Raw genomic sequence first — 15,492 nt, forward strand, 5'->3', positions numbered from 1 at the left:
TTTTGAAGTTAAGACAATGAACAATTCACAGTGTGCCCTTTAATTGTTTGACCAAAGCCAAATATTTTGGAAGAATGGTAAAGAGATACCAGTAAGCTCTTCAATTATTTCTAAAGAATATCTCCAAAATATTTGAGCTCTTGTTGGAAAAGAAAAACAAATGTCTCCGAATCTTTAACCCATCATAGATATCCTAAAGTGGTACTTTACCTAGCAGATACATTAGTGGTAAAGGAGACACATTCATTAACGAATGTAAGTGGTGTGGTCCCGGTGATGTCTTCCCATTGTGCAGGAGTTGTACCACCTAAAGGCAAGCATATCATTTATAAATGATGAATATTATGAATTTAATATTAAGATACAGTATATCAACAATGAAACTGAAAGGACATCATTTCATGTGACAAATCTGCATTTTGTTTAAACAGCTAACAAGTCACCAGTGAAGGATTTTAATTAATTGTAGACAAGTATTGCTTGATATAATATTTTTTGGTAAACTATTTATAATTTATTTTTTGTTAATTTTTTTTAATATTTACCATTTGATAAAAGGGGCTAATAAGCAGCTACCATAAAAAAAATTATACAAAAATGCAAAGAAATTCAGGTTCAAGACATGTCAAGTCTATATCTATATAGTGTAATATAGTATTAATGCTGCAATTTCAAAATACTTACCGGTTATACTGCATAGTAACCGAAGTGTAGGGGTCTCACCACCGTATCCATTCAGCATTGCATCACTGGAGGCCTTGGGAACTGGGATAGTCATTGTTATAGGCTTGTGGAATTTCCTTCTTCTCGGCTCCAATGTTACAATAGGACTGAATGTTGCTTTGTTGCCTAGTATTTTCTTCACTAGTTCTGGGTGCATTGGCTGGGCCTACAGTATGAATAAAAGGACACTGGTCTCAATCTGTTTCTGCAGATTAAACGTCTTTATTTAACCAGTTCTAGATTGATTGTAAATGAACATGTTGCTTAATGATAGTGAGAGATTGCCAACAACTCAATTAGGCTTTCTCAGCACTTAATATTATGAATTACTGACCAGAAAAAAATGCAGTCTACATAAATCTACACCATGACCAATATGGGTATTATAATGCTACTGAATTGTGTACATATATGGCCCAATCAGACAATATTCATTTCTCCTAAAGAGACTTTCCCAAAGTCACTAACAGAATACACTTAGAGTAATTGTCATTTTAATTTATTTTTCAGAAATCAATCGTACATGTGAAAAGAAACTTATTAGAGACATCCACTTCTCCTGGATTGATAATTCATTCTCAAAAGTTTTAATTTACGGATAAAACCTGTATTCAGTGAAGACAGATTTTCCCATTACTGAAAGGGGAGATGACAGTTTGTGCTCTTTTTATGAGCACAAAGGACCAAAAAAAAACCATGAAAACTCTGTTCCCCATTTTGTAACACTCATTTTTATATATTGGACATGGGCTTTTTTTTTATACTGGTGAGACCAGTAACTGCGATTTTGATTGACAGTGACATTTTTATTTATTTATTTTATTTAGTTATTACCTGCAATTTAATATTTACGTCTTCTATTTATTTTTCATTTCTTTTACCTTGGGGGCATTTCAATATTTAAATATTGTTATTTTCATCTTATTTCCCTTGTAACTGGGGCTGGTATATTAGGCCCAGTTCCAAAAGGAAAATGCAGTCTACTGTCTGCATAGCAGAGCTGTCGGGGTCTCCTATAACCCAACAGCAATTTTGGGCTGTTTAGTCAAGACTCCACTCCCGTTCATTTGCAGGTGGGAATTCCATAAACCACATTCCTTTTAAACATGTGACTTCTCAAACTTGCCAGGATTGTTTGCAAAAAATTGGGACACTTGGCATCATGTATCAGATTTACATGAATTTGTTCTAACAGGCTTGAACAGCAGGAAAAATATGTGAACATGGGTGGAAATAGATGAGGAGGGTGATTTGATTTCACATAAATTCTCACGATAAGTGATCAGTCAGACGGCCGTATAACACTGAGGACGGTCCCATTGCAATGCTCGGACTGGTTGTCGGATCTCATGAACTGAGCGTGACAGCTGCATAGAAATACATGCTGTCATGCTTGGGTGAGAAGATCCGCCGGCCAGTCCGAGCATTGCGCTGCGACCGTCGTCCCTGTTATAAGGCCATCTGACTGCGCCCTAACAACAATGGACCTGACAGAGATTACAGGAACAAATGCTAGCATTCTCACTGTAGAGAAGGCTTTAGGCTGTAACTCCAGGCAATAAGAGAGTCATGATATATATTTAGATTCACAGTATTTTATCTCATGTTTGTCATGGTAAACTTGATTTCATATACTTGGACTTATTCTTGCTATTCTGTTAATACCTGAAGGCCAACACGGATTCTCTTCGTAAGTGCACCTTCTGGGAAGACAGCTTGGACTTGAGGGACCACAGTGCTGCTAAGAATTCCTCCCTCGGGTCCAATCAAGTTGTTGTCCTGTTTCACACGAGAAACCACTGCAAAATACTGTGGAAAGTCTCGAGTGATAATACGGCAAATGCGTTTTCTTTCCAGTTCTTCAGGTGGGTCAAGAACTACAAAAATATGAGAAGAATAGAAAGTGTGAAATTAAATATCCATAAAACACTATAAAAAATATAAATATATCTGTCATGACACTAATATAGTAGAAGCCGTGATACTAGTGTGAACAGAGTTTTTACAAGTAAAAAAAAAGTAAGTAAAGTATGGTAAGTAAAACGAATACTATAGAAGAAGATAATCGTGATATCTAGCTGACTGAGATTCATGACAATAATACCTTCATCCATGCCATTAAGTATCTCATTGAGTTCATCCTCTGTGAATTCACAAAAGTGTTCTTTCCAGTTGTCACCCGTCTCACTGCGCAGTATGACCAGCTCCCGCTCTTTTCCACGCAGTGCCGCAAAATGAGGGATCTCCACAATCACTGGCCTGATTAACAATATATTATATTGAGAGATTAGAGGGAAAAAAGTGACTTAATGCTGGGACAAAGAAACCTGGGATTTTTAGTTAGCAAGCACACACACAACACAGGGTGGAGGCAAGGATTCACGGCATTGGGAACTGGAAGTATATAAAGGTCATAGCTGACCTTGTACCATCTAGACAATAAGTCTAGAACTTGGATTATTTTTTAATCACATTTAGTAGTTGCTGAATTTTAGGGCATACTATTGTAAAAGTCAATGAACATGCTGTTTAAATAAATGATCCAGGTTCCTCTGACTCCAATCACTATGAAAAAAGAAAATCACATGCTCAACCAAAAGAAGAAACAGCACTAAACAATAATACAAAGAGGAGAGTAACAACACATACAGTACCACTAAAACCATAAACACACAGATTAAAATGCTTTATCAGACCGCAGTCGATAGTGACATTTTCAAATTAAAATACACTGACAAAACCACTGACAAAAATTAAATAATACTGAAGAACAACGGGGACGAGGCCGGCATCCACCAACTAGATCTTAAGTCTATCCTACCCAAGGAATTTGGTCCCAGGAGGTCCCAGTTGAAGGATTCGGCTGACCAAGCTTTCTCCCTCATTTAGAGGGGGAGGAGCGGTAGGAAGGTGAAGTTTACTGAGTACATCCAAAGCAGCAGTGGGAGAAAGAACATAGGTAAGAGGAATTTCAGCTTATCTTAGAGGTGAAAAGGGGAATTTGGAAAAAAAAGTATTCTGTAAAGGGTTACATGCCAGAGAGAATACGACTTTTCACTTGGGCATTGGTATCAATTTAAATCAGCGTTTCATGTTCTTGGAATGTTTTTGAATATTAAAGGGGTTCAAGTAAATGTGGAAGGGGCTTTCATACAACAGGCAGATTAGAATAGAGATTCCTTACATTTTCAGGTGTATGTTACAGGCAATGTACGAAATGAGAACCGTTTAGAATTATAGAACTGAAAGTATTTTACAGAACTTTTAGACAGTGTATAAAATAAATTTATCTGAACACATTTTCTAGTCATTCTGTGGCATAAAATTGATTGGTACAAATATTATAACTTAATCCCTGCACAATTCCAAATCTTAATCCCAACATTACCAACCCTAATCTGTACTCATTTCCTAACCCTAATATTTACACATTTCCTAACGTTAAGACCGCCATACACATTAGATGGCTGTTGGCCGAATTATCCTATGTTTTCTATGTGAGAAACACTGCCAAACATATCTGATGGCGACTTATATCTGGGAGAATAAAAGGACCAGCAGTTCGAAATCAAACATACAGAATCCTTAAACCCCCTCGACAATCAATTGTCTGCACCCCCTGTCAGCTGAACATGTCCATATTGGAGGGTTTGGCCAACATTAGTCTAATGTTAATGGGGGGCTTTAATCTTTTCACAATTTCTATCCCTAATTTTTATACTTCTCCCAACCCTTTAAACCTTAGCCCTAATCTGTCACACTCCCTAATCCTAATATATAAATGACTGAAATTATGCACTATTAGCTTTTAGATAACAGTTCATTAATACAAAAAAATGTCATCTCTGTATCTCTATTGTTATTCTAGCTGTCCTTAGCTTTGGTTGCACAGGTTTCAATTTGGTAATAAAGTGACCTCTTCAGTTGTCCTATATTTTATAAAAAAATCACTACCTTTCTATAGAATATCTCTATACAACACCTTCTTTTCACACAGTGCCTGTATCATATGCATTCTTAATAATATACCTTTCTGTACAAGTTTCAACCAGCTCAATTATTTAGTTACTCTTAGGAGGCCAAAAACAGTTTTTAACATTGCTCCCACCTACCATGTGCATGTGACAATAATAAGACTGGTGTGTTCTTTTGTGGTTCAAGGGCCCCATCAGACACTTTGGTGGGAGTGCAATTGCTATCTGTGCACCCATTTTCGCTACACCCACACTAAAAATAGTGTATGAGATAAAAAGAAAAACTAAAACTAAATAAATAGATATGGTAGAGCATGGGTCCTGATGCCCGAGGAGGCCCATAAGTATATATATGGTTGTGTACTAATCCAAGTGCTGCCAAATGGTGCTCTCATAAGACAACATTATATTAAATATCCAGGGACACAGGATCTGGTAGAACTTGTAACATTTTTTTATTCTTGACTACTTGTCAATCGAAAAAACCTAAATGGGTTTCCATGAGTGCTGCATTATGGTTCATCACAACCCAAAATTTTTAAGAATTCTTAACAGTTCCAAGAGAATTTATCTATTATTTATGAAAAATGGGTTCTAAATGTTTATGTGCCTCATAGTCTGAATTGCATGTTTTTCCTGTGTTTTTTTAAACAAGTCTGCTTGTAATATCATCAAGAGCATCTTATAGTCCATAAAATATGGGCATTTTAGAAACATCTAAAAAATTCAAAAGTAGATATGTCAAACAGATTCAATGAGTTCAGATATGTGCACAATTAGCAGGTCCTGTCCTGCTTCCCATTTAGTTCCAGATTGCTTGATAATCTTAACCGATGCAGATGTATTATATAGTATAACTTACCCAAGGAACTGAGCTCCGGAAGGCCCAACTTCAATAAGCCGACTGGCAAGACCTTCCCCTTCTACCATGGGAGGCATAGTTGCCAATCGATGACGCTTAACCAAGCGGCAGGTGACTCTTGTAGGGGCTGTGCATTTCCGAGGAGGAATTATGATTCTTAATCCATTATGTCTGCAACCTCTCATGGCGCCTCCACGAGCATCCACCATGAAGCTAACTAGGAAGCTAAGGGATAAAAAATAAACATACAAAATAATCAAAACATTCACTAGATAAAGGCCAAAATTATGCTTGGATAGACAGCTTAGATACATATGTAGATACATAATATGTGAATATCCAAGGCAACCGCTATGCCTTGTGCTGCCTAGTAATAAGAAGGCGCCTGTGTATACATCTGAGAGTCTTTGTGAGTTATGGCCGTCTTTCCAACATGGATAGGCTACATTACATGTGAAGGCCTCCTGTGTAGCACACTGATGTAATGTCAATTACTATAAGAATGGGTGAAGAGAAAAACTCTTTGTGACTCCTTGGAGCCTTATATGTGCAAACAGTTTTAATCTGTTAATAAACTTTGTGCCAAACAAGGATTGAAATGCAAACTGTAGAACAGAGCAGTCACATACACACATATGCAACACAAGATAGATCCCACATGCTTCCGATCAGAGTGAGAACAAGCAAGTCAATACACAGAAGGGTAAAAGAGCAAAATGCAACTTCTGGGAAAGAACAGCATGCACCTATAATGCATGGAAATGGGGCAGGAATTTTGAACATGCATATATGTACATATTTACATCTATATACATAGATAGATACATGCATATGTACATACACATGTGGTCAAAATTGTTGGTACCCCTCGTTTAATGAAAGAAAACCCCACAATGGTCACAGAAATAACTTGAATCTGACAAAAGTAATAATAAATTAAAAATCTATGAAAATGAACAAATGAAAGTCAGACATTGCTTTTCAACCCTGCTTCCACAGAATTTAAAAAAAATTAAACTCATGAAATTATTACTTTTGTCAGATTCAAGATATTTCTGTGACCATTGTGGGTTTTTCTTTCATTAAACGAGGGGTACCAACAATTTTGACCACGTGCGTATGTGTATATATATATATATATATATATATATATATATATATATATACACACACTTATATATTTACACAAATGTAATCATATATATGTATATCTATATATACACACACATATGTACTGTATATGTATATTATATATCTATATATAATGTAGATATATATACATAAACAGTATATATATATACATATCGTATATCTCAATCACAGGCCAACAACACAATAAACAAGCTTTATTTTAAAAGTTTATACAATTAAAAATGAGGTAGGGAAAAAAAAAAAAAAATTGGTTGATACTATGTATCTTTTTTATTTAAAATTATATATTCCTCCTACAACCATTTAGAGCAGAGGTCCCCAACCTGTGGCTCGGGAGCCACATGTGGCTAGCGGGTTCAAGATGCGTGGCTCGCTCCTGTCTGCCAACTTGGTGCATTAGCACAAGGTCTAGCACACAACTATGAAGATAAATCTCCAGATGGAGCATTTCTGAAGTTCCGAATGGGGGTGAAGTTTGATCCCTTGGATGCAAGAATGCTGCCTATAAGGGAGGATGGCACAAGGTGCTTTCTGTGGGGAAATTATGGCTGTCATGATACTGGTAATGGGTGAAACTGTATACTGGACAGATCTCACTAGACATGGTCCTTTCTACAGTTAATAATATAGTATAGACCTCAAAGGGCTGTCCACTTCAAGAAATGATTTCCAGAGGTGTCCTGACCTTCAGCTGTCAGTAGATCCCTGGATCCTGGCAGTTCCACCTCCAGTCCAGCACTGGCTCAGTAAGTCATCAGTTCTGAACATGAACTTCAATAGCTAAGCCAGCCAAGCCACCTTGTCTCTCTGCTGATTCATAGACAGTAGGTGGCTTGGATAGCCACTGATGATGTCCCAGCACTAGAAACTCTCTTCTATGTTGTACCAAAGTCAGAAGTGGACCTGCTAGGACTCGGAATGTTGATGATAGCTTTAGACCGAGACCCCTTTAGACATGAAAGTAAATGATTAAATTCTACATGTTTCTATTATAAATGTATTTAAAGGGTTACTCCCAACTTTGAAAGTTATCACCTTTCCACAGGATAAGTAATACGTTTCTGATTAAGGTGAGGGGTCCAACTGTGGTGGCCTTCACTAGTCCTGAAAATAGGGGTCTGAAAGGTGCTTTCTGGTGGGAAGTTTTGGCTGTCATTATACGTATATTGCAATAGAGTTGTGGCCATACATATGTGCCACTACCCAATTCATTCTTTATGGGACCGCCAGAAAAAGCTGTGTGCTGTACTCAGAAATCTCCAGAAGTCCCAGAGAGAATTAATAGACCTTTCAGAGTCCAATTCTCAGGATCAGTGGTCCTAGCGGTCAGATCCACACCAATCAGAAAGTGATCACCTTTCAAATGGGTATGTGATAACTTGATAATTTTCAATTTTGAGAATAGGACTTTAAAAGGAGTATGACAGCATAAAATGACTGTTCAAACCAAGCACCATTGGCATGGCTGGGTAACTCAGTTCACCTTCATCACCACCTTCCATTGTCTCCTGCCTGTAAAGCCAGAGCAGCAAAAGATGAGGGGGAACAGAAACATACAAAACAAGTAGATGGAAAGGGGCATTGAACTGCTCAGCGACACCAAGGGTTCATCTAGAGACTGTGCTTCGTTTGAATAGTCATCTTGTTCTTACAGGCTCTCTTTAATGATAATTGTTTTGCAGTGGGACGTCCTTTTAAAGGGCTAGATGATCAGTAAGACACTTATTGTTTCAGCTTGTAGAAAATATGATTGCGTAGTATTATAAGAGCTACTGGTAACAACATTTCCTTATTTCATCTTTAAAATAGCAAAATAGTCAAGAAATATATAATAGCAACTGTGACAATTCTATACATGCTGCAAAAGTGAATACTTAGAGGGAAAAAAGGCAAAGGCACTGCTACTGGAAGACACTACTGTGTAAGCTCCGATCGTTACATGCTCGACAAGAATTATGTATAATTTCCCCTTTTCAATGAGTCTTTACACATATTTGCTGTAGTGTTTCTTTAATGTTTTTAGAGCGGAAGCACTGGGATTATACATTTAAAAACACAATTGCATTTTTTAAATGCATTTTTTGAAGAAGCCTATAAGAAGATAGCGCGCCAAAAAACACACTTTTCCACAGCATCTTTAGGCGCACAGTGGGCATGAGTTTTCATGAAATTATACCCATTTTCCTTGAACTGTTAAATGCAGATTCACAAAAAAAACGCAGTGGGGGAAAAACGCAGCGGTTATGCCAAGTGGGAAAATAACCTTAAATTCCACACTGCAGGTCAATTTACCTTGCAAAAAAATTTTCTACAGCATGTGGATGAGTTTTAGTAAAATCTCGTCTTACTTTGCTGCTACTGTTAATATGCTGCAGATTTTCCATCTGAAATCTAAATGAAAAATCTATAGCATATCCATCATATGTGAACATGGCCTAATAGTCTAACATACATTTCATAGTCTAAAACCTCACAGGTGTATTAGAAAACCAATGGCCTTAAAATGTCCTTTTTTATAACTTAAAGGAGTATTATTGTACATAACACTTGTCATGTATTAGAGTAAGATTTCTGGAGTAAGGAATGCCACAGCTCGTCATGAATTAGACGCCCCCTTCTGCCTCACATTGGCGGAGCTTGGCGTAACCGATGTGAAAATGCCAAAAGTTGTATTTTTTGTGTAATTCTGAGTTCCTCAAACATTTTGCGACTCTTCAAATCGATTTTGGTATAGCTGCTTTGATGACTCGGGCCATAGTTTCTGTATTGAACCTTCTCATTAACCTGGAGATTGCTTTCATATTTTAGATGTTCCATATTAAACACACCTATCATGGTTGAGCTTCCTATCAGTAGGATATAATATCAAACACCTCTATTAGGAGAACAGATCAGACAAACTGCTAGATTGTATGCTGTACGATTATTGGCCGGTTTACCATACCGCAGGCTCCTATACACCCTATTGCTAAGGACTATGCCAAAAAGACAAGTCCACGCCTGTAATATTAGCAAACAAACAAGGGGGAAACAGATTGCACCGTCATCTTTCTCTCTGGCTGGATTGGGTGTTATCTGTTACCAGTAATATTTTAAGAAGTAACTTTTGGGAGGAATGTTTTAACAAGTAGCACATTCTGAAAATGTGTCCAATGCATGCGGCTGTGCCAATGTTCTGCCAATCATCAGACGTCAAAACACTAAAGCATCGGGATGTGAATTATTGGCATACAATGTGGAAACAATGCAATCACATATTGAACACAAAGGATCACCTGCTGTGGTCTCGGTCAAGACAAGGAGACATGCGGCTGCAACAGAACAGATTAGTCATGAGACATAACGGAAGGATAGAAAAAGAGACAGCGGTAATAAAAGTAGCAGAGGTACATCCATAATCAAGTCACTTACAGAGAACTTAACGCATTTGTGAAATCCTAAGGGGAAGAATGGGCCAGTTTATCTTGTCTTTAACCACGCAGACTCACAACTTCACTTCACTCCGATAATAAAACTGGTTACTTTGTTAATTCGATTGTTACAGAAGAGTGATTGTCAATTGTCAACGCAAAACCATTATGAGCATATAAAGACTATGCTGGATACTAATACAGTTTTTATATATGGCATTTGGCCATACTGATATTGTTCCTGCTCCATTCTATAGCCACATGTGGAAGTGGCAAAATCAGCATAAGTTATATTGACAAAATAAGGACCGGTTCAGATGTCCGAGCATGGGCGACGATACACGAAATGGCCGCGGCTCTCCGGACCCGAGCCCCACAGCCTCATACACATATCACATTTGGGTTGGGAGAACTGGGACCAGTCCGGGCATTGTGGTCCATGCTCGGACCGATTTGCAAGAAGATCTTAGATGAAAGACCCCAATGTCTCTGCTACTTAATGAAAGTTTAAGACAAAATTAATAATATGCGACTTATGGACCAGACTAAACACATGCAGTATTTCCCCAGAGATACCGCATGAAAACTATATTTCCAATAATAATGTGTGCATACAAATATACAGTGGTGGCCAAAAGTATTGGCACCCCTGCAATTCTGTCAGATAATACTCAGTTTCTTCCTGAAAATGATTGCAATCACAAATTCTTTGGTATTATTATCTTCATTTAATTTTCTTGCAAGGAAAAAACACAAAAGAGAATGAAGCAAAAATCAAATCATTGATCATTTCACACAAAACTCCAAAAATGGGCCAGACAAAAGTATTGGCACCCTCAGCCTAATACTTGGTTGCACAACCTTTAGCCAAAATAACTGCGAACATCCACTTCCGGTAACCATCAATGAGTTTCTTACAATGCTCTGCTGGAATTGTAGACCATTCTTCTTTGGCAAACTGCTCCAGGTCCCTGATATTTGAAGGGTGCCTTCTCCAAACTGCCATTTTGAGATCTCTCCACTGGTGTTCTATGGGATTCAGGTCTGGACTCATTGCTGGCCACCTTAGAAGTCTCCAGTGCTTTCTCGCAAACCATTTTATAGTGCTTTTGGAAGTGTGTTTTGGGTCATTGTCCTGCTGGAAGACCCATGACCTCTGAGGGAGACCCAGCTTTCTCACACTGGGCCCTACATTATGCTGCAAAATTTGTTGGTAGTCTTCAGACTTCATAATGCCATGCACACGGTCAAGCAGTCCAGTGCCAGAGGCAGCAAAGCAACCCCAAAACATCAGGGAACCTCTGCCATGTTTGACTGTAGGGACCGTGTTCATTTCTTTGAATGCCTCTTTTTTTTTCCTGTACACTCTATGTTGATGCTTTTTCACAAAAAGCTCTACTTTTGTCTCATCTGACCAGAGAACATTCTTCCAAAAAGTTTTAGGCTTTCTCAGGTAAGTTTTGGCAAACTCCAGCCTGGCTTTTTTATGTCTCGGGGTAAGAAGTGGGGTCTTCTTGGGTATCCTACCATACAGTCCCTTTTCATTCAGACGCCGACGGATAGTACGGGTTGACACTGTTGTACCCCCGGACTGCAGGGCAGCTTGAACTTGTTTGGATGTTAGTCGAGGTTCTTTATCCACCATAAGCACAATCTTGCGTTGAAATCTCTCGTCAATTTTTCTTTTCCGTCCACATCTAGGGAGGTTAGCCACAGTGCCATGGGCTTTAAACTTCTTGATGACACTGCGCACGGAAGACACAGGAACATTCAGGTCTTTGGAGATGGACTTGTAGCCTTGAGATTGCTCATGCTTCCTCACAATTTGGTTTCTCAAGTCCTCAGACAGTTCTTTGGTCTTCTTTCTTTCTCCATGCTCAATGTGGTACACACAAGGACACAGGACAGAGGTTGAGTCAACTTTAATCCATGTTAACTGGCTGCAAGTGTGATTTAGTTATTGCCAACACCTGTTAGGTGCCAGAGGTAAGTCACAGGTGCTGTTAATTACACGAATTAGAGAAGCATCACATGATTTTTCAAACAGTGCCAATACTTTTGTCCACCCCCTTTTTTAGGTTTGGTGTGGAATTGTATCCAATTTGGCTTTAGGACAATTCTTTTTGTGTTTTTTCATTGAAGACAAATTAAATGAAGATAATACCAAAGAATTTGTGATTGCAATCATTTTCAGGAAGAAACGGAGTATTATCAGACAGAATTGCAGGGGTGCCAATACTTTTGGCCACCACTGTAGTATATTTAGGATTCAACATTACTTTATACCATACTGGCACTTGTGACTGATAAGCATGCCGCTTCTTCCCTTATCTGTAAAATATGCCCATACATATTGTACCATAAAGGTAACCTTGCAATCCTATAAATACTATACAACTCTAAGTGGAAATATTCTAAATGTAGATATGATCGTTGCAAGAGTTGCCCATACTATTAGAGCATTTAGGAACCCTAAAGGGAGGTGCACCACTCAATTACATATAGTAAAGTGAGATTCTCGGAAGTATGGCTACCGGTATAGCAAGCTCTGGATCACCATATGAATGGATGCAAAAATCCATTCTCCCTACAATGATGCTCCCATTCGGATCAACTGTTTGGTTTTTATCATCCAGTTGGGACAAGAGATTTAATAAGGTCACGTCAGGCAGACTATGATTAAGGGCTGGCAGGGCACAGAGGGCAGCCGAACAGCAGAACACTCAGTAAGCCTAGGGGGCAGCTGCAGAGGTACTGAAAGAGGATGAAAGCGGCAGGCATGGGCAAACCATTGGAGTTACCTGTGAAGCCACACCAAGAGGTAAGAGGCCCATTTCCACCTCGAGAGCACTAAGTAGCCTTTGTCACAGACACGAAGAGAGCCCATATACTGTCCTTGCGCATGGGCCATCTTATGTCTGTGTCCGTTACTGAAAGAAGATAAAGTCTTCCTATCCTGACCCCCATTATTTACTAGAATGCTGACTGTTTCCTCCCTGTGGGTTTATCCTGCCACAGACTCCATTTCAAGCCGCAGTGAGCCTAGATGATGCGGAAGGCGGGCACTGATTATAGTGTCCAGGAGGTGGGGCACGTACATATCTTTCTGCCATAAGCAGCAGAGAGTGGGGGTGAGAATGTATGGCCGTGATGTGATCTGCACTCCCTGAGGATGCCATAAAACTCAAATGTGGTGGGAACCTGTTCTTAGAAATCTGATCCCAACCCATGGATAGAGCACCACTTCCAGTTGAACAGGATTTTACAGGTAAATGGCAGTTTTACCCACAAACCCACAACATCATTAACAACTGACATTCCTTTAATAACTGTGCCAATGCCCGGTAGAATCTCACATCCACTCCGCATGGCCTTGCTCTAACGCTATAGCGGGGGACCAATCTATGCCCCCGGTGACGGAGAAGCTGACCACGTCTCTGCAATTTACATTTTAGGCTTTTTGACGTAACTTAATTGATGTAGATTACCTGAGGAGTTTGTCTAGGCCCACCTCTCCTCTAATAGTTAGGGGCATTTAGTGTCATCTAACAACCCAGCGAGGAAATCGCAGATAACAACTCCCACTTGTGTCACCAAAATAATTCCCTGAACAACATGAACATGATAAAAACAGCTCTGATAACATAAGATGCTTTCTACCGTTGCACATTAATATGGAGTTAGACTACTGTACCATAAATGTACTGTGAATGTAATAGCCGTTATTTTACACATACGTCAGTGCATTGACTCCACCGGGTACATAGCGGCTTTCTCATCTTTCTATGACGGCCACAAACACTTTCTATTTTGTAAGATTAAGGCAAGAAATGCTTACAATATTGTCCTGCAGAACATCTTTACTCACCCAGAATGGATGGGGCTGGAGGAGAGTGCCACATTGTCCAGGTTGTCATTCCCCCAGCTAAGACGATAGGAATTTTGTTCTGTCTTTGTTAAATATGAGACCTAGACAGTGAAGCAGAAGTAAATGACTGTGTACAATGGTATTACAGCTAAAGGCACTGAAGAATGAATACAGCAGCAGTGTGCTACTGCAGACACTGTGTGGCCATGTGGTGCATAGTGCTCCAGCGGTAAAAAGATGGCAGGCTGGGTAGACTCTTACAGCTGTAATAAGTGCTGTAGTTCTGTAAGGATAGTATGGCGCCTTTCTCTAGGGCAGGGTTCCCAAACTCCAGTCCTCAAGGTCCACCAACAGATCATGGTTTCAGGATTTCCTTAGTATTACACAGATGATAATTCCATCACCTGCACAGGCAATACTTCCATCATTATCTGTGTAATAGTAAGGAAATCCTGAAAACATGATCTGCTGGTGGACCTTGAGGACTGGAGTTGGGGAACACTGCTCTAGAAGAATAGCTTCTAGGTAAGGATAGCTGGAAACATACTGAGTGGTACCCCAAACAGATGTATATGGGGGCACACAGTCCCTGTAGGATGTAGCGGTACAGGGTAATGTGTGCCACCATCTAGCAACGCGCCATGTGTACGACACCTATGGAGTTCAGTTGGGCAGCTTCACATTGTAAGAGGCTGAATTATTTCCCTAATATCATAACTCTGATAAGTATCCTTATTTCTCCTTGAGGAATTGAGAAGCAAAAAATGTCATTTTTGGCCCAGTATTTGGGAGGTTGAAAATAGTGTAGAATAATCACCCACCTGGTCATGAGGAATGATGATGGAGTCGTCTATGATGGCACTGCCCCTAGGATAGTTGTGGTGGCTCATCGTGTGGGACCTGTCTGAACTGAAGGATCGCAGGCTGGTCGGTTGACACATACAAATCACCAGAAATGTGAGGGTGAAATTGAAAAGGTGAATGGAAAAATTAGCAATTAGCGCCTGGTGCAGCTTCCAGGGGAAGAAAAGGTGAATTTTTGCAAAGACCACATTTAAAATGCAAAAAGTTTCATGCTTGAATAGAATATCTGCAATGCAGGATTCATACAGCTAAGGCTTGGTTCACACTAGCATTTCTTTTAATGCAGTTTTGACATTTGTTTATTGACATTTATTTCATCAATGACTGTCAAAAAGGAATTACACTAATTAGATTTACAAATTCCCATTCATAAGTGCAGTCAAAACGCCCCAAACATTGTGTGATCGCAGCCTTAGCATAACGTTTGCAGAATTGCTTTGTGGTCTGCTTGACTGTGTGTTAATTGTAACACTACATGTAATTGCCTTCTTAGTAATTGCTTTACTGGATGGTGAAAAAGAAGGAAAATTACATTTCTTGGAGATTAGGGCATATCCCCTGGAAGATACTGCTTTTGTGGATTCACTTAGGAGCTAAATGACGCTGACACAAACCAACAAAGCACAAGCAGCCTGGGAC

The 15,492-nt window shown here is 39.2% G+C and overlaps 1 protein-coding gene across 50 annotated transcripts in view; it reads right to left on the minus strand.

Annotated features, from left to right (window-relative positions):
• Positions 1-15,492, minus strand: part of ANK2 (ankyrin 2) — a 701,030-nt gene that overhangs the window by 68,927 nt on the left and 616,611 nt on the right. For 18 of the 50 annotated variants that reach the window (XM_073640230.1, XM_073640294.1, XM_073640221.1 and 15 more), the window contains 9 exons: positions 14,811-14,913; positions 13,990-14,090; positions 9,987-10,022; positions 5,560-5,784; positions 3,545-3,643; positions 2,828-2,982; positions 2,389-2,600; positions 685-889; positions 211-307 (listed from right to left, as the gene is read on the minus strand). In XM_073640230.1, the coding sequence (XP_073496331.1) occupies positions 211-307; positions 685-889; positions 2,389-2,600; positions 2,828-2,982; positions 3,545-3,643; positions 5,560-5,784; positions 9,987-10,022; positions 13,990-14,090; positions 14,811-14,913 (1,233 nt within the window). The remainder of the gene's footprint in view (positions 1-210; positions 308-684; positions 890-2,388; positions 2,601-2,827; positions 2,983-3,544; positions 3,644-5,559; positions 5,785-9,986; positions 10,023-13,989; positions 14,091-14,810; positions 14,914-15,492) is intronic. The other 32 variants (XM_073640323.1, XM_073640315.1, XM_073640305.1 and 29 more) reach the window with 7 other exon arrangements.

Source organism: Phyllobates terribilis, unplaced genomic scaffold (assembly GCF_046119375.1).
Source record: "Phyllobates terribilis strain yellow unplaced genomic scaffold, ASM4611937v1 Scaffold_1__5_contigs__length_1240528914, whole genome shotgun sequence".
In the NCBI taxonomy this organism is placed as follows: Eukaryota; Metazoa; Chordata; class Amphibia; order Anura; family Dendrobatidae; genus Phyllobates; species Phyllobates terribilis.